Source organism: Rhinolophus sinicus, chromosome 14 (genome assembly GCF_057876585.1).
Source record: "Rhinolophus sinicus isolate RSI-liver-muscle chromosome 14, RSI-T2T, whole genome shotgun sequence".
In the NCBI taxonomy this organism is placed as follows: domain Eukaryota; kingdom Metazoa; phylum Chordata; class Mammalia; order Chiroptera; family Rhinolophidae; genus Rhinolophus; species Rhinolophus sinicus.
Genome location: NC_142514.1, coordinates 139,866,477 through 139,889,709, shown reverse-complemented (window position 1 = coordinate 139,889,709; position 23,233 = coordinate 139,866,477). Strand labels below are relative to the sequence as shown.

Sequence of the window (23,233 nt, the reverse complement as noted above, 5' to 3'; positions counted from 1 at the left end):
GGTATTGTATTTTTTAAATTGTTATGTCAAATTTACCTATGGTAATTTTATGGCAATTTAAATGGACAATTACCATAATTTATGTTTCAAGGTAAATTTTTTTTAGTTTCTACAGTAAAACTGGAGGGCACAGAGTGCTATGGCCTTTGTTTTTATTTCTTTGCATTTTCTACAGTAGCATAGTTAAATAAATGTTTTTATAAGTTTTTATTTAATAGACATGTGGCACATAATATTAATTTAAAATGAGATCCTGAAGCTTTTCCTGACCATTCAGTCTGCACTGACTGATCTTTCCATTTTCTGTCCTTTTGTAGCACCTATCATTTATGTGAGGGATTGACAAACGTTCCCTATAAAGGGCCAGATAGTAAGTATTTTATGCATTGCTGGCCATGCGGTTTCTGTAGCAACTAATCAGCATTGTAGTTGAAAGCAGCCATAGACGATATGTAAATCAATGTGATTGTGTTTCAACAACACTTTTTTTGTGGACACTGAAATTTGAATTTCATGTAATTTTCTTGTGTTTTTAAATATTACTGTCTTTGTTTCCCCCCCAACCTTTTAAAAATGTAAAGACCATTCTCATTTTATGAGCCATACAAAAACAGGCGGTGGTTGGATTTGCCCATAGACCATAGTTTGCCAACTCCATATCAGTACTATTAGTTCTGTATTTGACTGTCTTGTAGTAGAAAGAATATAGTAAATCAACAAACTAGGATTCCCTTCCTGGCTTTACTACATACTACTTAACTGGTACAAGCTTGACTTTATTTTCTTAAAATGTCGGTAATATTAGCCTCAAAGAGTTGTTTTTGAGGAGAAAGAGATGTGTGTGTGTGTGTGTGTGTGTGTGTGTGTGTGTGTGTATTAGGTTGGTACAAAAGTAATTGTGGTTTAAAAGGTTAAAAATTGAAAAAAACGCAATTACTTTTGCACCAACCTAATAAATGTGTGTGTGGGGTGTGTGTGTGTGTGTATGTGTATACACACACGGTGCCAAAAAAATGTATACACATTTTAAGAAAATAAAACTATTAAAATTTTAATACTCAATATATACCGATAACAAAAGATGAATACAAGTCACGTTTGACTTCTGCAATTACAAGAGGTGCTCAAAGTGGTTACCATCAGCGTCCAGACACTTCTGATGACGGTGAACTACTGCTTGAGCAACGCTGACCAAAGTGTCTACTTATATACATTTTTTTGGCACCCCTGGTACATTCTCACACACACACACACACACACACACACACACACACATTCATTATTTAAATTGTAAAGCTATATAATGGAAACATATACTGTATTTCATAAATTTTAAGATACATTTCTTTTCATATTTAAAATAATAGTGTCTTAACAATTGTTGTTGGGCAGGTCGGAACTCTAACTTGTTTCTCATTGCCAATGCATAAGTGAACACCAAAACCAACATCGAAACTTGCAAAGTAGGTGTTGGCAGCTTGGAAGAAAATTCTGGAGACAAAAGTAGAGCACTTTTCACCATGAAGAACTGAATGGTTGTGAGAAGGGGTGAGCGAGAGTCAAAAGTGAGGTAGCTCTCTACATAATGGTAGAAGTCGGCCTATGAGCTGGTGTTCAGTTTCAAGGAACACTCCATTACCAAAGTTCAGGTGAGGCACGGAGGACTGTATTAGTCAGTGATTCATAGTATAAAGAAATTGGCTAGGAACACCTTAAGTATTTTATTGTGCTCTCATTTTCCTTTTTACACGTACCCATAAGTGATATGAATCAACATAAGTACAAAAGAGCTCTTTCAAGAAATGAAAAATGATTCTGAATGATAAAGTGTGTCATAAATTGGCAGCTCTTTTTTTTAGTGGTACATAAAATTATGGTTCATCTTAACGATGGTGCCTTGTAGATACCGTGTTTCATCTGTTCTGCTTACAACTAGATTGTGATCTACTTGTTCAGTCTTCACGGATGTAATTGTAAACTCGTTTTGTGTTTTATTTACTTGCCCCACAGTGGCTAGCACACAGGCTCTCAATAAGCGCTTGATGAATTAATCATACTCAGATACAGTGCACATGTGACATTTTTTTCCAACAGTTTAGAATTGTCCACCCTGAATTTAGTAGGGAAGTAAATGGGAGGGAAGAGCCATTGACTTCTTGAGTATAGAAGTGAGACTTTAACACTGATGATTGGCAGTATGCAGAATGAAGTTGTGCCCTGTTTATACCCTTCTGTAATCCCGTATTTATATCCCTCTATCGTTATTAAGAAAGTGTAGCTCGGGGTGTTGTGAGGGTTCTATTTAGATGATGCCTGTAGAATGCCTAGCACAGACATGTGCATGTCTGGTTTGTTTCATTGAATCCTTGTCGTCCCTTTAATTAAACCAACTTTTCCTTAAGCATAAGAACCATGATTCAGGATACATTAAAATCACTTCAAAATCACTTTTCTGTGTTAACCGCCTGAACTACATCATTATTATTAGCTGACTTTCGTCACAAACAGCATTTTAGCGTATTACGGCTAAGTAGACTTGGGGGTGGAGCTACCCAAAAACATCTACCAGTATTTCATAATGCCGTTAATCAGGGGAAATGTGCTTCAGTTTCCCCAACAACTGACTTTACAAACCTTTGGACTAAAAACCCATATTTAAGTTGGAAAATCTCTATACTAACATTTTTTCACTGAATAGTGGGAAATCGTACTCTTTTATTGGTAATTAAAGGATTTGTACTTTTGCCTCTTTCCTATTTAGGTCATTGTTTAATGAGGACAGTACTTCAAATTTTTATAGCATTTGATTTAACAAAATCTCCAGATACAATTTTTATGAATCTTTCACAGGCCTGATTTGATCACCATAAGTGCCTCAAATAAGATTGGATGTCCCATCGATGAGCTCTCATGGTATGCTAGCCTTGTTTCTGTCGTAGCTGTAGTATACAGTGACTGTTTACTTACCTATTCCCCACCCAGGCATGAATTCTCTGAGGGCAAGTACTAAGTTTTATTCATTGATGGGAATTTCTAGCTTGCTGATTGCCTTAATACCCAGGAAGTATATATATAATACCCAGCAAGTATACCCTGCCATATGGGGCATACTTAAATGTCTCTTTAATTGAATTGGAATTAAATTAGCTGCTTATATAAGCAACTTGTGACTAGAAAGAGGCTCTAAAATAATTACTCTAAAGATATTTGCTGTTTGCTTATGAAATACGTCTTTTATTCCAGATCATCATGTCATTCATGTGAGTCTGGGGAGGGGGTTATATTGCTGTTGGTTCTGAAATATACCTCATGAGAGTCTTCTGTATGGACTTTATTGGCTTTTAAACTCTGACCCCAAACCTGCTTGCTTTCTTCCTGTTACGTTACTGTCTAAGCAGAAGAGTAGCTTACATAAGCTCTGATCATTGAGTCCGGCCACACACAGTGATTATGAGAGTGAACAGCTATAGTTAGCTCTTGCAAAACTCGAAAAAGCCTTGTATTCTGCCTGCTTTCTTGCTGATGTGTCTGGTTGTGTTTTGAGGTCTGATCACTTTAGTAAAGTTGTCATTATATTCTTTTTTCTCTTTACTGTTAGGGTTTTGGAAAAAGAAGTTATTAGTTGTTCTTAGGTTGGGTGGGTGATGGAAATAAAATTTAGAAAATGTTCTGTCTTAAAGCAGAATTCTTTATTATGAAAGGTATAAAATTACAGTTCCTCCTGTGCTGCAGCAGTCTGTCTTCATCCATCCATTTAAAGCTAGGTATATTTTTGTGTGATCCGACTCAGCAGGCTGGAAGTTCCCATAGTTAAGTATTTTATCTGATAGTGTTTTTAAGTGAGATAAGTTTTCATTCATTAGCTGGAAATCACATCATATATTGAGCCATAGGTATCCTGTGTAATGCAGGGGATTATGTGAAATGTTGCTATTTACATTTTTGGATTCTGTGATGCCCAAGTAACAACATTCTCACCAATGGCCAACACAGAAAACTAATAGGAATAGGATCTAGGATTTTCAAGCACATGGTAAATCAGTATTTAGTAAGTTAGAACTCTAAAAAGAGCTCCTCTGTTCTCTCTCTGTGAATGGCATCAGAGAAACTTGAGAATTGTCTTTGATTCTTCTTTCTCTTTCCACCCTCCTGCTCCTTCCCATCAGTATCATTACGGTTGTAAACCTTGACTCTCTTCTTAGTCTATGGGGTACTCATACTTGCTACATGAGTCCTTGACCAATCATCCCCTCAGCAGGAACCAGTCCTCTTTCACCTCTTCCTGGGGCTCTCTGGGTACTTAGTGCTAGCTTTGGTGATTGCCAGAAATGGAGAAGCTAGTATTATTTTGAGAGTAGTATTGAAAACTGATAAAGAAGCGACCCTGAGAATGAGATTCTAGCCCAGGTACTTTCTGTGGTCTTTGATGAGTTATTTAAGGTTGGCTTTAGTTTACAGGGATAATAGTAGCTACTACCCCAGAGAGTTGTAGTGGAAATTAAATCAATGTTTTATCTGCATTCTTTCTCCAAACCCCGTTAAGTTATAGTAATTTGCAAAAAGGAATAAAACCAAAGGACAAAGAAGATAAGGGAAGATAAGGTACCAACAAGATTTAGGAAGATAGCAAGTTGAAGAATACTGACTCACAGAAGAGCAAACTGAAAACTGGCAGAAGGAGAATGAAAGTGTAAGCTCATCCATATGACAACCCTGTATGGCTCAGGAATTGTAGCTGCTAGTAGGTACCTCTGAAAGGGGGTTAAAAACCAGGAAGACTGGTTGAAAATCTGTATAAGGTACCAGTAGACTCTCAGATCTTCTCCTTTCCCTCAGTGACCGGAGACAGGTTAACTGCTGGAGGAACTGAACCAGCGTGGCTCTGGATTCAGAGACAGTAGGCGTGTAAGGTAAAGGTAAAGCAACACGATGAAAACAGGGATTGAGGGAAGGTATACATCTGTCTGCTACATACGTTCTATCTTTCTTTCCTCCTTTGAACATTTACAGCACATGCACTGTACTTCTTAGATTATTTAACTCTGTATATTGTGTTAGATATTTACGTATTTAATATTGGCTTCTTTAGAACAGTCATTGTCTCACTAGTATATAAAGATTAATGTAAGGTCCTGGCTGTCTACTTCATGTCTAACGTTGGTTGCAAAATTACCTGAAGTTGTAGAGTGTGTAAATAATTATGTGTTCAAATGAAGATGTTAGAAGTATACCAGAAAACTCTCTGGGAGTAGTAGCAATCTTTGGAGGTACTGATTATTGGCTTTTTCACCAAATGGGAATTACTCATATGTTGGTATAAGTCCCTGGAACTTTTTTTTTTTTTTTTTTTAATGAAGGAAATTAGAAGTGGAGGGTATTCTGGGAACAATTTCTGTTTATAGGAAGTAATTTTTCTTTAAGTGGTGCCAATTTGGAAAGTTTCTGTGGCCTTGACAAAGTCAGTCATATTTAGACTCTGAAAAGGAAACCTCTGATAATATGCCCTAAAGCCTTATTACTTTTCAGAAGCGTAAATGAGAGAGAGAGAGCGAGAGAGCAAAAAGGACTCTGAGAATGATTACTATAGCATTGGGGTAAAGAGCAGAGAGTTGGAAGAGTAATGGAACTGGATTTGAATCCTGTTACTACCACTTAGTAGTTGTATAACCTTGGGCAAGTTACTTTATAGCTCTAAATCTGTTTTTTATCTCTGAAGTGGAGATAAAAATAACTCACAGTTTTGTGAGGATTAAAGGGAATCATGTAAATGACCTGTAAATTATTCGGAACAGTGATTCACTGTTGTGTACAGTAAATGTTAGTTAGGCACTATTACTATGGTATCCTAGGTCCAGACATCAAAACTCAGTTCACATAACAGACCCTTAGACTCCATTATAACATGCCATGCTGTGGTTGTTATACTTGAAATTATTATATGCATAGGTAGGTTTGTGAGTGACTGATGAGTAAATAGGATTAAGAATTGTGCTTTTAGTTTTCCAGTAGGAATTCAAGTACAACCAGCAAACAAAAAAATAGGTCGAGACTGAAGTTGTAGTTTACTTCCACAGAGGCAGTTTTTCTATCACAAGATAGGATTACTCATTTACAGAGCAACTACCAAATGCCAGATGTAGTAGATTGTTTTAAAATATGTTATTTTATTCAATCACTACAATCCAAGGCAAAAGGAGTTTAAATAATATGAATTTGCCCAAGCCCATATTATTAGGAATTTGTAGGGAATTACAGGGAAATAGTAGGAGCTATGAGGAATCTTATTCTAAATCTACCTTTGTATTCCTAGCACCTCTCTCTCAACTTGGAGAGCTTTAAAAAATAGTCCCTAGGCCACACCTCAGACCATTTAAATCAATTTCTAAAACTAAGACCCAAGCATCAGTGTTTTTTAAAGTTCCCCAGGTGATTTTATTGTTATATGGATTGAGAACTACTGAGCTGTCTCAATGCTTACAAGAGAGTAGATATTCAATAAATGCTTGACTGTTGGAAGAATACATACCTGACTGCCCTGCTACTCCATTGTAATTCTTTCTATTATTATAGTCAACCAAGGGTGCTTTTGTATTAAGTCTTTAAAGGGGGCTTTGTATTATACTTTGTACATATTCTCCATTCAGCCCTGTGGCATACACAGGAAGATGTCTGGCAGGAGGTAATGTTTTGCTGCTCCTAGAATTCTGAATTTTCTCCATTACTGGGAAGAAGAGTAAGTGTGGAAATACAGGAAGATTTAGGGTTTCTTTTTTGTGTCCCATCCAAGGTTGAAGACAGGTTGTAAATAGACATTTATTGGTTATTTTTGTTTTAAAATTATCTTACTTTTTTAATACATGGTTCAAAAGTCAAAAGATTAGAAAGGGATATACATTGAAAATTGTCCCTCTCATCTCCCAGGATACCATTCCAGAATACCATTAATGTTATATCAATATTCTTCCAGAGATATTCTAAACATGTATAAGCAATTATATTTATACGTATTTCCTATTTTTACCCAAATGGTGGTATGTACATCATTTGTGTATTTAACAGTATATATTATCCATATATAAATAATTTTCAGTATATAAACGTTTCTTTCTTTTTACAACTAAATGTTGGTTTTCTATGTAACACAATTTATTTCAATCATTCACCTTTTGATGGATATTTAGGTTTCCAATTTTTCTCTATTACAAATGATGCTACATTGATTGAATAGATAAGTCATTTCACTTCTGTGTGACCATACATTTGGATAAATTTCTAGAAATTCAAGGTATGGATATTGGCAGTTTGCTTTCTATGTAGGTTGTATATTTATTGGTTAGGAAATGACAAGTGTAAAATAATGTGAGCAATTAAAGGTATGAAGAAAGATTAGTGACCAAAAATGATACCGCATTTCCCTGAAGATAAGACTGGGTCTTATATTAATTTTTGTTTCAAAAGACGCGTTAGGGCTTATTTTCAGGGGATGTCTTATTTTTTCATGTACAATAATCTACATTTATTCATGTACAACAGTCTACATTCATTCATTTATTCATGTACAAAAGTCTGCATTTATTCAAATACAGTCATGTCATCTTCTTCTGGAACATTGTCATAACTCTCCAAACCCTGAATTCCAGCTTGAATTTCTCACGACTCCATTTCCTGTAGAACCACTGACCCCAATCTCTCATGTCCAGCAATAGCGCTCTCCTTAAATGAGCACTTCTTGTCCACGTAGTTTGCTCTCAGTGCATTGGCAACACAGCTGTCAGTGATTTTATCCCATGATTTCTTCACCTAAGTCACGACCTCTTGCAGGCTAGGCTTCACAAAGTTTCCAATCTGATTTCTCTCCATTCTATTTTCAATGTAGTCATTGATTTCCATGCACAAATGGTCCTTGAATGGCTTTTTTATTGCAATGCTAAGAGTCTGGAGATAGGCAGTCATTCCTGCAGAAATCATTATTTTATCTATTCTTCTCTCTGCAAGGAACTTCTTCATGTCTTTAGTGCGGTGAGTGCTGGCTGAATCCCAGACTAGCAGACCTCTTTGGCCACCTCGCAAAACAAGTGACAGCATTAAATCGACCCACTTCCTTATAACTGCTTGTGTGCACCAGGCTTTTTCAGTTTCAAGAACATAGATGCCTGAAATACATTCTACCTTATCTTTCTTGCCCTTAGTGATGATTAGAGGTGGGGCTTTCTTTCTATCCAGACGAATTGCCAAAATACAGGTAACATGCACTTTCGTAACCAATGGAAGGAATGTAGATTGATGAAGCACACTTCTGATCAATTGTCATTTGAGATCCTTGGCCCATAAACACTACAGTTTCATTCATAGCAATCATGTTGGAGAGTTGGTGTTTACAAAAGTCGATGCCATCAACAAAGGACTTCAATGCAAGTGCACGTTTAATAACTTCAGTATCTTCCAGCTTGAACAGTGTTGTCGATCTTGGAGACAGTTCATATCACTGAAGGAAGCCATCCAGCCAGTGTTGTGATGCTTTGAATTCTTCTGGGGATATTTCTAACTGTGGTGCCAAAGCAAGGGCAAATGTTTGACTATCAACCCTGCACACAAACAGAGCCTTTGCTCTCCTGTCAGCAGTCCATTCACAGATGATTTCTTCCAGCCCAGGAAATAATGGTTGCGGACCTGATCCACACTTGCGCTTCTTACTTAGCATTTCCCTCGTCCACCTGTTGACTGAGGTTATCGTACTCTGCCGTGTTTGGACCATTCGGAGATCCAACTTCTTCTCTTTGCAGAAAGCCGTAAGAGTCTTGCCCCAGGAGTCCTCCACGATTCCTTTCTTGTACTCGACGGAATAGGTCTTTCTTTTTGCACTCATCTTGTCTGCGGGGTGGAGGGTGGGGGGGTGGGATCAAAATATTATTCCCCTTAAATCTACCATTAAATCACGTGTTAATTGAACACTTACGAGACAGGAGTGGCAACAAAAATGATGACAGTTAAGAATGATGGTTCACACAAAAGCGACGAAAAATTGCAGGCACCAAAATTCAGAAAACATTTCTTTATATCACACGAGTGCATTAAGTACCTCCATTACAACACATGACCTATTGAATTACAAAGATTCATATTGGGCACAACCACATCCGTTCGTTATTGAGTGCACACGTTATTCGTGCATTGTGTCAGTTCTCTGATTGGTCATTCAGCAATAAGTCTCGAGTTCATCTGTTTACATAGGTATTTACCTCTCCAAAGGCGCCCACTTGGGTATTTACAAATATTAATTATAATTAATCATTTAAGTGTTAATGTCAATATTATTTATATTACATATTAATATTATTTTATAATTTAATACATCTGTCGTGTGTTGGAACGGATGTACTAAATGCATCCATCTGGCTGACAATCTTAACGAACTTATTTTTGGGGTAGGGCTTATATTATGAGTATCCTGAAAAATCATGCTAGGGCTTATTTTCCAGTTAGGTCTTATTTTCGGGGAAATATGGTAGTAGCAGGAATGATATTAAAGTAGGTTGAGAGGATAGGAATGAGCCTAAAGCCAAGAACAAGGAGAGAGAACTAGCAGGTTTTGTGGTGTATATATACATGGAATACGTTTGTGATTAAAATATGCTAATCAATTTCCTAAAATCCTAAATGTTTTCACTCTTAAATCTATATTTGAACTTTTAGAAACACACATTTTTAATGTGATACTTTGTGTATGAAATCTCCTCATATCCTTAAGAGATTTACATTTAGCTATTTTCATTTCAGATTTACATTTAGCTATTTTTATTTCAGATTTACATTTAGCATTTGTTTGATCAAGGTTTTATCTTTTTATGCATAACTTTTTACTTGAAATCTCTTTCTTTTTATTTCCTTAGCCCTGGAAGGAAGCGAGACTTTTCCCCTGTTTCTTGGAGTCAGTACTTTGAGTCCATGGAAGACGTAGAAGTAGAGAATGAAACTGGCAAGGATATATCCTTTGCAAAATGGATTATTCTTTTAATGTTCTTTAAGTTAGAATACTTGTGTAGTTGCTAAAATGTTCTTTATTCCTGTTGTTTATTTCATTTTTATTCTCCACCTGTTTTTTGTACAGCGTGGAATATTACCTGAAAGTCTATGCCAATATCTTACTTGGCTGTAATTGTCTGATGCATGGGAAAAGGATTAAGAATTAAATTTCTGAAATCGATATATCTCTTAAGGACCCAGGGGAAAGTTTCATGAGTCAAGTGAGTTGAACCGGTTTTTAGCTTTTAGAAAGCAGGAACTATGTCCTCGTTAGTGCAAAGAGAATCTTTTTTTTTCCCCATTGAAAAAATTGGTCATACTGGGTCCATGCTTCCAAAACAGAGGTTTGGTGTCTCACAAGCTTCTATTTAAGTGTCTCTGAAGTTTGAAAGTCTGCAGCTTTGCATGTAGCTTGGTGCTGCCTGAGTTGTCTAATCAGCGTATTATGACTAATCAAAAACATCAGTGGACAAAAGCTTAGATATGTTATCTTTAACTATTCATACACTTTTCGAGTTTACAAGAGTGGTTCAGCGGGTCCAGTCCTACTCCTTCTGCACGGAGGAGGCCATTCTGCCCTTTCCTGGGCTGTGTTCACAGTAAGTAACTAGTTGGTAGTAGAAATTGATGTTACCACAATCATTGTTTACTTCTGGATGAATTTGACTAGGCTGACTCTTCCTTCTCATGTGGCTTGATGTAGGAAGGCTAGGGATGTGAGTCAATGTGTATTTAAACTAGAGGTTCTTAGTTGGGGTGGGCTTCAGTGCATGAATTCTTCAAACAATTTATAAAATGTATATATTTCATTGGGATGAGGGGGATGGATTTGTGCCTTGTCAAAAGTGAGGGTCTGCCTCTCAGTAATCTAAGTAATGGATAAGCAGACATTCTATTCAGGTGCTCTTTAGATAGGGATATCTCCCTAATAGAGCCTGTTGTAGTACTTTACACTTGGAGATATCCCATAAATATTTGGAAAATGTTCTTTCCTTTTTTCAAATAATGCTTTAAATGTTAATGGTATTTGCGAGTTACTAGGAAGTAAACAATATTTGGTTGATGATACCCTGTTCTAGAGTAGAGGATATACGTCTGTGTGAATGCTGCCAGTTGTACATCTTGCTAATATCCTTGACTCTGTGGTGAGATGGTTCTTATGCAAGGAGGGATGCTACTAAGGAAGATATTAGCAGCATTCCTATCTCATATGAAATTGTCATCTCTTCTTATGTGTATCAAGCAGATATACATTCTTCCTCTATGTACCACTAGGGAGTCTGAGGGACAGAAAATGAGAGCAAGTGGGAATGCAGCACTAGATACCTAGAGCCCAGATGGTTGTGGAGTTAAGGGAGGCCCCAGATATATCATTTTGTTCCTGGCAGTAGGATTACTGGGATTAAGTATAAAAGCACCTTCTTGTCTCTTCTATTAGACTATGAATTCCTTGAGAACAGGGATAATGTCCCTGTTTCCCAAATGTCTGGAACAGTTCTTGACACATAGGCACTTATTCAACTGTTAATGATGATTAAATGATTTGGCCCCTGTCCTGTTTTCTACTTCTTTTCTCTTACCTTAGGCTATAGCTGCATGATTTGCTCTTAAGTGGCAGGTTCTTTCATGTCTCTAGACCTTTGTTGTCCAATAGAAATATAATGCAAGCTGTATATGTAATTTTAAATTTCCTGGTAGGAGCATTAAATAGGTAAAAAGAAACAGGTAAAATTGATTTTAATATTTATTTTATTCATTGTACCCAAAATATTATCGTTTCAATAGGTAATCAATATAAAAATGACGGTTGAGATATTTCACATTATTTTTAATACGGTCTTTGAAATCCAATAATACTTACAGTTTGGACACAACCATATTGTTAAGTCCTTAGTAGCATAGATGTAGTTATATATATTCCTCAATGAGATTGTGAGCTTTTTTAGAGGCAAAGATCATGGCTTATTTATGCCTGGCACATATTATACGCTCAAGTAATGAACAAATAATAGCCACATATTCCTAATGTAATAGCTGTGGTAGTAAATGTCCTCCGGTTGTCCTGAACCAAGGTCAGAGTCATCAGAAATGGCTCATGTGCCATGACTTGCCTGGCTCTGCTGTAAGCTAATACAGTGGTACCTCGATTTTCCAACGTAATCCATTCCGGAAGACCGTTCGAGTTCTGAAACGTTCGAAAACAGCCAACAGCTAGGCCTCAGGATCTTGCACTTAGCAGAAGCTGCGTGACAGGTTCGACTTCCGAGGCGTGTTCGAAAACTGAAGCATTTACTTCTGGGTTTATGGCATTTGTAAACCGAAATGTTCATCAACGGAGAATTTCGAAAACCGAGGTACTACTGTAAATATACTGTCATTGGCAGTTAACATGTTGGAGACATGGAAGGAAAGAGATGTGTGCCTGGGGAGAGGAAAGAGGCACCATCTTAAGTGACATGTCATATTCACACAACTGGATTGAAACTTGCTAGGGATAGTAACTTCAGGCTCTGCCTCAAGAAATTTGGCAAAAAGTAGTCTCTGGATAGGAAAAGCTTTGTTCCAAGGATAGTACTTAACGGGTTATAAGATTTTGTAAAATTTGATGAGAATTACATACATAGGCCAGAGGTAGAACAGACTTTCCATGAAACAGCTATTGTTTTCTACACTAAGGGAAGGAACAATGAAGTAGGAGTCTGAAGATGTAATTTCTAGCCCCGATTTGACCAGTATTCTTAAGGGAGCCACGTAAACCTTTATGCTCCAAATATAGTCTCCTGACACTTTAAGGTTTCTTTGAAGATTATGTAAAATAATGGATGTGAAAACTGTAAGTTATAAAGCCTTGTACAAATATTACTATATAATAAGCTATCTGTTGACATGTATTGATATTAAATATTTCTATTTCATAGAGAGGAACAGTGAAATAACATGGAAAGTGCCTGGCGTAGAGGAGGTGATTGATAAGTAGCTGCTGACATTATTATACTCGTTATCATTGTAGAAGATATATCTAGTTCTTCTTTTACCAATATATATTCTACAGATTACAAATTTCATGAGTAATTAATGAAATAAGGATTTTGTGATTGAACGAGTTTGAGAAATATTACATATAATCTTCTTCTCTAATCTTACTCTTGGAAATTCACCCTGCATATCAGTATATTATTGAAGCTTTTATGATGTTCTTCTAGAGAAATCTATTTAATTTAACTGTGTCTTCTAAATATATTTGATCACTCAATTCCTTTTTTCCAAAACATCTATTAACATCCCACACTTTGTGAAACTTTTATAGATCACTATGTCCCAGTTGCTTGTCTGGTTTACTTGTGTAAACAAGGGAATTCCCTACCACTCAATTAATTTAATAGCTTGGGCTTCGGCTGGTTAAATTTACCTGCCCTTTTTTGTTGTTGTTATTCCTGAAAATGTACCAGCCCATTGAATGAGTTTATATATGACTATGCTTTGAAAACAAAAAGGGCTACATAAAAGTTAGTGCTCTAGCAATTGACTTGACTCCAGAGCTCATATTTCCTCAAGCACTGAAACATGTCTGGGGATCCAGAAGGCAACCAGCAGGAATAAGCTAAGCACCTTATAATCATGAGAGGCAGAATTTCCCTCAGAACTTCACCCAGATTATAATTAGTAAAACAGAAGGCAGTAAAATAGAAGCAGAAAGATACTGGCATAGCAGGAGGACAAGTATATTGACAGCCAAAGGAAGAGATGAACAACTGTGATTGATACTTACGATGGTAGATCACGAGATCCTTCAGATCAGGGACTGCACCTCATATGTCTAGCACACAGGGCCTGGCATGAAATTGATGCTCAGTAGTTATTCCTTGAATAAGTTAATGCCAACCTGAACAATTAAGAAAAGGTTAAATTTTGTTCATTGTATTCTGTTCAAGAAAGTAGAAAAGTATGTAATTATCCTAAAGACTTTATCAAGTGACAGCCAGTCATTTACATATGGCTGATACATAAAGAATTGTATAACATGGATAAGAAAATCCCAAATTCCAGGAGACTCAAGGCCAAAGGACATGAAAAGACAGTTTATGGAGCACAAACAGACATAAGAATGTGCCTCCTCACTATTAATCAGATATGATTCATAGGAGCTATCATTTTTTTACATACAAAATGAATATTTTTCAAAACTAATCTTCAGTGTTAGCAAAGGTGTAAGAGAATAAATAATTTCAAACATTGCTGGTGGCATTGTAAATAGAGCTGTTTTGGAAAGTAAATTGAGCATATGATTAAATCATCAAACTATACCATTGACACAAAAATTGTACTTCTAAGAATCTCTTTCAAGGAAAAATACCAAATACAGGAAAAGCTGTTTGTCTAAAATTAACAATCTCTCCAACAATAAGTAAATGGTTAAATAAATTGGATGTACCTATAAAGGGGAATATTTTATAGCCTTTTTAAACAATTCTCCTGGACACTATGGAAGAAAGCCTTTTTTCGATTTTTCTGCTTTCTAGGTTTTATTTCAGTTGTATGTTTTTTATTACTTTCCTAACTTAATGATTTTTTTTTTTCTTTAATGGAAACTATTTTCAAAGGAAAAAGTTTGTATTCATTTCAAAGGTTGTATTCAAAGATTCTGTTTAGTTCTGGATCCCACAAGTTAAAGGAATCGAGATTGGCAAACTAGAACTTGTTCAGAAAAGAGCAGCCAGGATTAGAGTACTTGAAACCATTCAAGTAACATTGAAGAAACTGAAAATGTTTGGCCTGAGAAAAAGAAAGACTTGAGAGACCCAGTACTTGCTTTCAACTGTGATATTAATTTTTTAAAAAATCAGCCACATCTTTTAAGCATTTACTATGTGCGAAGTACTGTGCCAAGTGCTTGCCTGCATGATCCCTTTTAATCCTTTCTGTATTTCTATGAGGTTAGGCAGATGAGAACATTAAAATTTAGAGAAATAACACAGCCAGTCACAGCACCAAAACTCAAACCTACCTCTGTCTACCTCTGCTCATGTTTCTCTGAAGACCAGTTCTACACTGCCTGAGAGTAGAGACTCAAGACAGAAACCATAGAGACGTATTTTTGACACACATAAGGCAGAACTTGTAATGAGTAAGACTTTCACAGCAGCCCAGGCCCTCCACAGAGGAGAGCGGAGCAGCGTCTTAGTCGTGTACCAGCACAGTGCATGCCCGTCTTGGAGGATTTAATTGAGAGTACATCCTTCGAAGTTCCTTCTTACCCATCTGTAAAATCCCTGGACCTGGGTAGAACACCTTTACATCTAAATGTTTTGTGGGTTTTGTGGGGGGCCGCCAGAGATTCACCTGAAGAAGTCCTAGTAGTAACTGTCAAGAGAAGAAGGCATTTCTGTGTTGGCTTTAATAACAGGAAGAAAAATACATACCTATGTATATTTTATATATGTGTATGTATATAAAATCATTTTTGTGAAACTATCAAAGGGTTATAACAGATGAAATGATGGTGTTTTAAAGGGTAAGCTTTAGATTTCTAGAAAATTAATTTTTTGGAAATCTTTATTCCTTGGTTATAATCAATAAATTAATTATTACTGTAGTTGTTGCTATAATAAGTTGATCACATATAGTGGATAATACAATATTTGGGACTTCTATAGGCCTCTCCATCAGTAAGTAAGTACTGGGTAGAACACACTGGCCTAATTGCTGTGGGAGAATCCAGAACTAAGCAGAAATTGAAGTTTGGCTGAGAGAGGAAAGGAATTCTGGGAGCTCATTAGCACGTGCAGTCTCTGCAGGCTAGATTTTTGCCAGCCTCCCGTTGTTTTCAGCTTTGGTACCTCTAAGGGGCCTGGGACCAAACACGTGTTAATTGATTGAAGACAAGAATTGAATCTGAAGTGTCTGCTTATTCCCGTTTCTTTTTCCACTTAATTCAGTTCATATTAGCAAATATTTGCTGAGTATATTCTATATTTCAGGTTTTGTGCTGGGTTACTAAAGATAGAAAAATGAGAGTTCACTCTTTAACAAGATCAGTCAATCAGCAAAAATACGTGTTAACCCCGACTTTGTACCAGACGTTATGCTGAGTGCTATGGATACAGTAGAGAATTAAGCATGGTATCCTCTTGTTCATACGCTGTTTTAAGCCTAATGAGGAAGATAGGGAAAATGGAGATGGCACATGAACAAATAACACAGCAAAAATTATACGAAGCTTTCATCTCACGCAGACTGGGGTTTGAATCTCAAAGCAACTTAATCTGTCAAGCTTTAGTTTCTTAATCTTTAAAATGGGTTTAATACCACCTAGTTAATAGGGTGATTATGAGACTAAACAAAAGATGTGTGGTTCTTGATAAAGTGCTTGACTCAAGCATTGTTTTAGATGAGCTTACAGTATCTTTATAAAGGTATAAAAGTAACAGGAGGATACAGAAACTTATAAAAATGGGTCTACCTTATGATTAATGAGGAAAATATAAAGTAAAAGAAAAAAAATACCACTGTTCACTTATCCAATTAGCTAAAATTATAAAATTTGAGGATATCATGAGTCTGTGAGGACATCTGTTTCACCACACCTTCACCTATGCTTGATGTACCTTCTCAGAACCTGTTTGGTCAGCTACAAAAATTGGGCTAATATTTTCCCAGCCTACTTCTCAGGTAGATAATATGGTGAGATAACAAAGTGATAAAAATGTTATTACCACCCAGATTTTACTTCCATTCTTGTCTCTTACGCTCTAGTTCAGGGCTAGGCTGAACTTTGGCTGTACGTTAGAATCACCTGGGGAACTCTAAAATGTATAGATACCCTGGAGCCTCTCCAGATCCCTTAAATCAGAATTTCTGGCGGGTTAGCGCCTGGGCATTAGTATTTACTGAAGCTTCTTCTTTTTTTTTTTTTTTTTCCAAGTCAAGTTGTTGTCCTTTCAATCTTAGTTGTGGAAGGTGCCGTTCAGCTTCAAGTTGTTGTCCTTTCAGTCTTAGTTGTGGAGGGCGCAGCTCAGCTCCAGGTCCAGTTGCTGTTGCTAGTTGTAGGGGGCGGAGCCCACCATCCCTTGTGGGACTGGAGGAGTTGAACTGGCAGCCTTGTGGTTGAGAGCCCACTGGCCCATATGGGAATTGAACCGGCAGTCCTCGGAGTTAGGAGCATGGAGCTCCAACTGCCTGAGCCACCGGGCCGGCCCCTTTACTGAAGCTTCTTATGTGATTCTGTTATGCAGCCAAGGTTGAGAGTCACCTGGAACCAGACGGCTTGAATTTTAATCTTGGCTTTGCATTTATTAGCTGTTTGGCCTGGGCAAGTTACTTAAGCTCACTGTAAAATGTCCTCACCTGTAGCGTGATGAAAATTATGTCTGAATAAGAGATGTGAGGAAAAAGTTAGATACTTCATTTGAAGCACCTCGACTGGTGCTTGACACAGTAAGATTTAATAAATATTAAGTGCTACTACTATTGTTGCTGTTATTGCTAACACAAATTCTACTGACAAAGTGAAAAAGTCTAGTTCTTGAATAGCTGCTTTTCACTCAACCCATTCTAGAAGTGGCAAAGTCGTACTGTTTAAGACAAGGTCTGGAGTGGCAAGCATAGACATGCTCTGACACTTTTTTTATTATCTCTAAAACATGCTGCTCTCTGAATTTACTGTGCTCATTTATTGTTTTCAGTTTTCCTGTGCCACATAGAATGTAAACATCATGAGAGCAGAAGCATTGCCTGTCTTTTTCATATTGTAACCCCATCACTCAATTGGTGCCAGATTTTTAGCAGATGTAGTTTAGAATGATTTGTTAAATAAATGAATGAAAAATCTGTTTTTAATGTCAGTGTTTTCTGAAAGGCACATTAGGTAGTAAATTATTGCTTTCAGGTTAAAATTGGAATTGACATTGCTGCCTTCAAATTAGTATTTTGTTGCTATGATGTGGATTTGTTTTTACCTTTTTTTTTAATGTACAGCAATCAAGCAAATTTGATAGTATGTTTGTCACTTAGTTTTATTTCCAAAATACAGATTTGTTTTTTGGCACTGAAGACTTTACTACCACCATAATGTATTAAAAATTCCTGTAAATTAGCTTTCAGAAACAAATAGCAGTGTATAGTAGAATTTCAGTCCATTGTTCTTTTTAAAGGTATTCATTAATTAGAGTAATAGAAGTAAAAACAGACTTGATTTTCTAGGTGATTTTTAAAGTGTGATTTCATTTACTAACAATGAACTATCCGAAAAAGAAATAAGGAAAATGATCCCATTTACAATAGTATCAGAAAAATAAAATACTTAGAAATAAATTTAACCAAGGAGGTAAAAGATCTATACACTGAAAATTACAATACATTGATGAAAGAAATTGAAGAAGACACAAGTAAATGGAAAGATATCCCATGTTCATGGATCAGATGAGTTAATACTGCAAAAATGTCAAGACTATCCAATGTCATTTACAGAGTCAGTGCAATCCTTATCAAAATTCCAATGACATTGTTCACAGAAATAGAAAAAAAAAAATCGTAAAATTTGTGTGGGACAACAAAACACCCCAAATACCCAGAGCAATCCTGAGAAAGAGAAACAAAACTAAAGGCATTACAATTCCTAATTTCAAATTTTATTACAAAGCTATAGTAATCAAAACAATATGGTACTGGCATAAAAACAGACACATAAACCAGTGGAACAGAATTGAGACCTTGTGACTAAACCTATGAGTATACAATCAACTAATATTTGACAAGGGAGACAAGAAGACTCAATAGGGAAAGGATAGTCTCCAATAAATGGTGTTGGGAAAACTGGATAACCACATTTAGAAAAATGAAATTGAACCCCTATCTTACACCACTCACCAAGATTAACTTGAAATGCATTAGAGAATTAAATGTAAGACCTGACTCTAAAACTACAGGAAGGGATTGGAGGAATAGCCCCTTAATATTGGTCTTGGCAATGATTTTTTGCGTATGACACCAAAAGTGCAAGCAACAAAAGCAAATAAACAAGTGGGACTACATCAAACTAAAAAGCTTCTGCACAGCAAAACAAAACAAAACAGCAAAATGAAAATGTAACCTATAGAATGGGAGAAAATATTTGCAAACCATCTATCTGATAAAGAATTAATATCCAAAACATACAAGGAACTCATACAACGCAATAGCAAAAAAAAAAAAAGAGAAAAAGACTTGAATAGACATTTTTCCAAAGAAGACATACAAATGGCCAACAGTTGCAAGAAAAGATGCTTGACATCCCTAATCATCAGGAAAATGCAAATCAAAACCACATGAGCGATCACCTCACAACTGTTAAAATGGCTGTTATCAAGAAGACAAGAGACAAGTGTTGGTGAGGCTGTAGAAATAAAAGGGAACCCTTGTGCACTGTTGGTGGGAATGTAAATTGGTACAGCCACTGTGGAAAACAGCATGCAGCTTCTTTAACAAGTTAAAATTAGAACTACCATATGATCCAGCAATCCCACTTCTGGATATATATCTGAAAGAAATAGAAACACTATCTCAAGATATCTGTACCCCATGTTCATAACACTGTTGTTCACAATAGCCAAGACATGGAAATAACCTGAGCATCCATCAATGGATGAATGGATAAAGAAAATGTGACACATGCATGCACGCACGCACACACCCATGTATTAGTCATAAAAATGAAGCGAATCCTGCCTTCTGCAACAACATGGAGGACCTTGAGAATATTATGCTAGGTAAAATAAGTCAGAGAAAGACAAATGCTATATGTTGTCACTTATATGCAGAATCCAAAAAAGTTGAATTCATAGAAATAGAGATTGGAATGGTGGTAGTGAAGGGTTGGGAGGTGGGGGAAATGGGAAAATGCTGGTCAAAGGGTACAGACTCCCATCTATAAGATGAATAAGTTCTGGGGATCTAATATATAGCATGGTGACTGTAATGAATTATACTGTCTTATATACTTGAAAGTTAAGAGAGTAGATTTTAAATGTTTTCACCACACAAATAACACATAATGGTAGTTATGTGAGGGATGGAGGTGTTAACCAACCTTAGTGTAGTAATTATTTTGCAGTATACACGTAATCAAGTCATCACATTGTACACCTTAAACTTACATGTATGTCGATATATCTCAGTAAAGCTGGGGGAGGAGGGTGGAGCTCATAGAAAATGCCCAAACAGATGGCAAAAGACTACATTTGGATGGCAGGTCAAAGGGTTTTTTCTCTTATTAACTTTATCTCTCTCTCTCTCTCTCTCTCTCTCTCTCTCTCTCTCTCTCCATATATATATATATATATATATATATATATATATATTTATTTATTTATTTATTTATTTATTTATTTATATATTTATATATTTATTTTTTAACTTTTATTTATTTTTAAGTGTGTTTTTCCAGGACCCATCAGCTCCAAGTCATATAGTTTCAATCTAGTTGTGGAGGGCACAGCTCACAGTGGCTCATGTGGGGATTGAATTGGCAACCTTGTTAAGAGCACTGCTCTCTAACCAACTGAGCTAACCGGCTGCCCCCACTTTCTATATTTTCAACTCTTTTATAATGATAATATAGTCAAGATGATGTATTTAATCACTTAAAAATAAAGGGGAAAAATGTGATTTAGGAAATCCGATTTGTGTTACACATTGACTATTATATTGGTAACTTACCTTTATTCTGGTTCTGTGTTTACTACTAACTTGTTATATGACCCTGAACAAATAATTTTCTTTCTCTTGGTCTTAGTTTCTTCATTCATAAAATGTGAGGGTTAGGCTAGACAGGTCTCCTGTTTTATTCTTAAAAGTTAAATGTTGATGACATTTACTAACACTAGTTGTGATGTATTATTGTCAAAGAATATAGTTCATTTGAGGAAGAAGATCCCCAATTATTTCAGGTTTGTTTAAACCTCTAAAATTGTACCTCCCCATGATATTATGATTTCTTTTTCAGTATATTTTTATTTAACTGAGATACAAGCTTGTGTGTACTCCTGTATCTATCTTAAGTGAATCTTTGGTAGATTTCATGATTTGTACTGCTTTCAGAGTTATTTCATGATTTGAATGCTGTTACATTTGTGTGATGTCCTGAGCCAACATATTAACTGACTCATGGTCCTTACTTAGGCAATTTCCCTGCCAGAGTATGGAAAAGATAACCAAGGAATATGGATGAAAATCATCGTTAATCGAACACAGAAGGTCATTGCTTAGAGGTGCTCACTCTGTGTTTCATGAAAAGCTAGGAAGAGTTAAAGTCTAAAGAGGGATTTAGGTGGAGAAAGCCATATTTTGAAGATGGGATAGAACCAGAATCTGTACCAAAAAAGCACAGAATCATCATTTTTAAATTTTTGCTTAAAAGTGGAAAGTCTTTTGATTGTCTTGAGATCCTTGAATTCTGATAGCAATTCATTCAACAAAGTTATTGGTAATGGAGAAAGATTTGCTAACCCAGATGTATCTTACGACTTTTCCTTTTCCTCCTAGGCAGCGATCATTAGTAGGGTTCAGTGTAGGATTGTGGCTTTGGATCTGCGAAGTCATGGTGAGTAAAGTTCTTAATTAGTTCTGATGTAACGACATATTTGCCAAGCTCTTTGCATAGCGTTAAATATTACACATTTTAGTGTGGCTGTAAAATAACCTAGTCTGTTCCATTTGGACGTCTTGAGGGAAGTCCTAGCTTACAGTTTTTATAAATATTTTATAAATACACACTATATATATATTTTTGTAGCTTAGCTAAGAAAATGTCCTTTAATGTAACTAAATTCTGATGCTAGTGGTATATATGTAAATAAATCTTTGTTAGGCTACTGTAATTATTGTTCTCAGGGTGCTCAACTGTAAGGATGTGTCCATAACATAGAAAATCCTTGCTAAGCCCATCATATGCAATTATAAAGTCCCCATTTTATTGTCCAAAGGTGAGATTTTTGAAAGAGACTACTCTTGCTTTTGTAATTCCTATCTTTGGGAATTTTATTTTTAAAATACTTTCTTTTTAGGTGAAACAAAAGTCAGGAATTCTGAAGACCTGTCTGCAGAAACAATGGCAAAGTAAGTAATCTAATATTGTTTATACATCACCTGGCTTCCATTACTATAGTAGTATCCTTTATCACTCTCCTGGTGAGATTGTTGGACAATAATTAGTACATTCTGTTATTTTTGACTTCTATATCTGGTCTCCTTACTATTTAATCTTGAAAGAAACATTCATTTTTCTTGGTATATTCAATGTGATTGGTCATACATAAAGCACATGAAAATTCTTCGAGGCACAGTTCACTTTGTGTTGTCTTTTGAAAAGTTTTCTTTTGTTGACATTGTTGAATAGCATCTGGATATCTATTGGGGACCCATGCTTGGAAAAGTAGTTGTATACAAGAGGCCCTGTGAGATGTTCTTAAGGCATCTTGCCCACATTCTTTGTACAACTTCATGGTAAGACAGAAACAGGGTATTAAAACATTAGTAATTATACCCTGGGCCTCAAAGTAAAAGATGAATGTAGCATATTCAGTAGCTCTCAAACCTGGTCACTCTTTAAAATTGCCTGAGAAATGATTAAAATACAGATGATTTGTCTCTACCCCATATTTACTGAATTAGTGCTTCTACCAGTGAGATCTGGGTGTTCATATTTTGATAAAGTTCTATAAAGGAATCTGATACAGCCAGTCCATGACTGCTGTTTGGGAACTACTGTCCTATATTGTAAGCAGAATTCTTCTCACTACCCTGCTTTAATACATGTTCTCTTGTGTACTTAATACATGTCTTCTCAAGTGTTTGACCAACTTTGGCCAAAAATATCTTTCTTATCCCTTCTTACTTTAGTAGCTTTAATCCAAGAGTAAACTGTTTTTCCTTTAGAACCCAAACTCATGTGGCCATAATTTTATTGTTAATAGTAGGTGCTATTTGTGTCCTCTCTATCTGCCAGGCCTTAAGTGTAAAATAAACATTAAGAATAAATAATTTATTTGTTATTTCTTTTAATTTATCTACGTTATTAACTCTGTAGTGTAAATATTATCATTTTTTTTCACCATTGAGGAAATGAGCTCAGATAGGTTGAATAACTTATGTGAGGTGACACAATTAATAGACCAGCATTGTGATCATTCAGCTGTAGTGCTTGGTGGGGCTGGGAGGAGGGGGAGGAGAGAGAGAA

General features: G+C 36.1%; 1 protein-coding gene across 1 annotated transcript in view; it reads left to right on the top strand.

The window, feature by feature from the left end:
- Positions 1 to 23,233, top strand: part of PPME1 (protein phosphatase methylesterase 1) — a 57,791-nt gene that overhangs the window by 9,792 nt on the left and 24,766 nt on the right. Inside the window, exons 2-5 of the mRNA XM_074335782.2 lie at positions 9,891 to 9,985; positions 10,531 to 10,622; positions 21,541 to 21,598; positions 22,062 to 22,113. Coding sequence (XP_074191883.1) covers positions 9,891 to 9,985; positions 10,531 to 10,622; positions 21,541 to 21,598; positions 22,062 to 22,113 — 297 coding nt within the window. The remainder of the gene's footprint in view (positions 1 to 9,890; positions 9,986 to 10,530; positions 10,623 to 21,540; positions 21,599 to 22,061; positions 22,114 to 23,233) is intronic.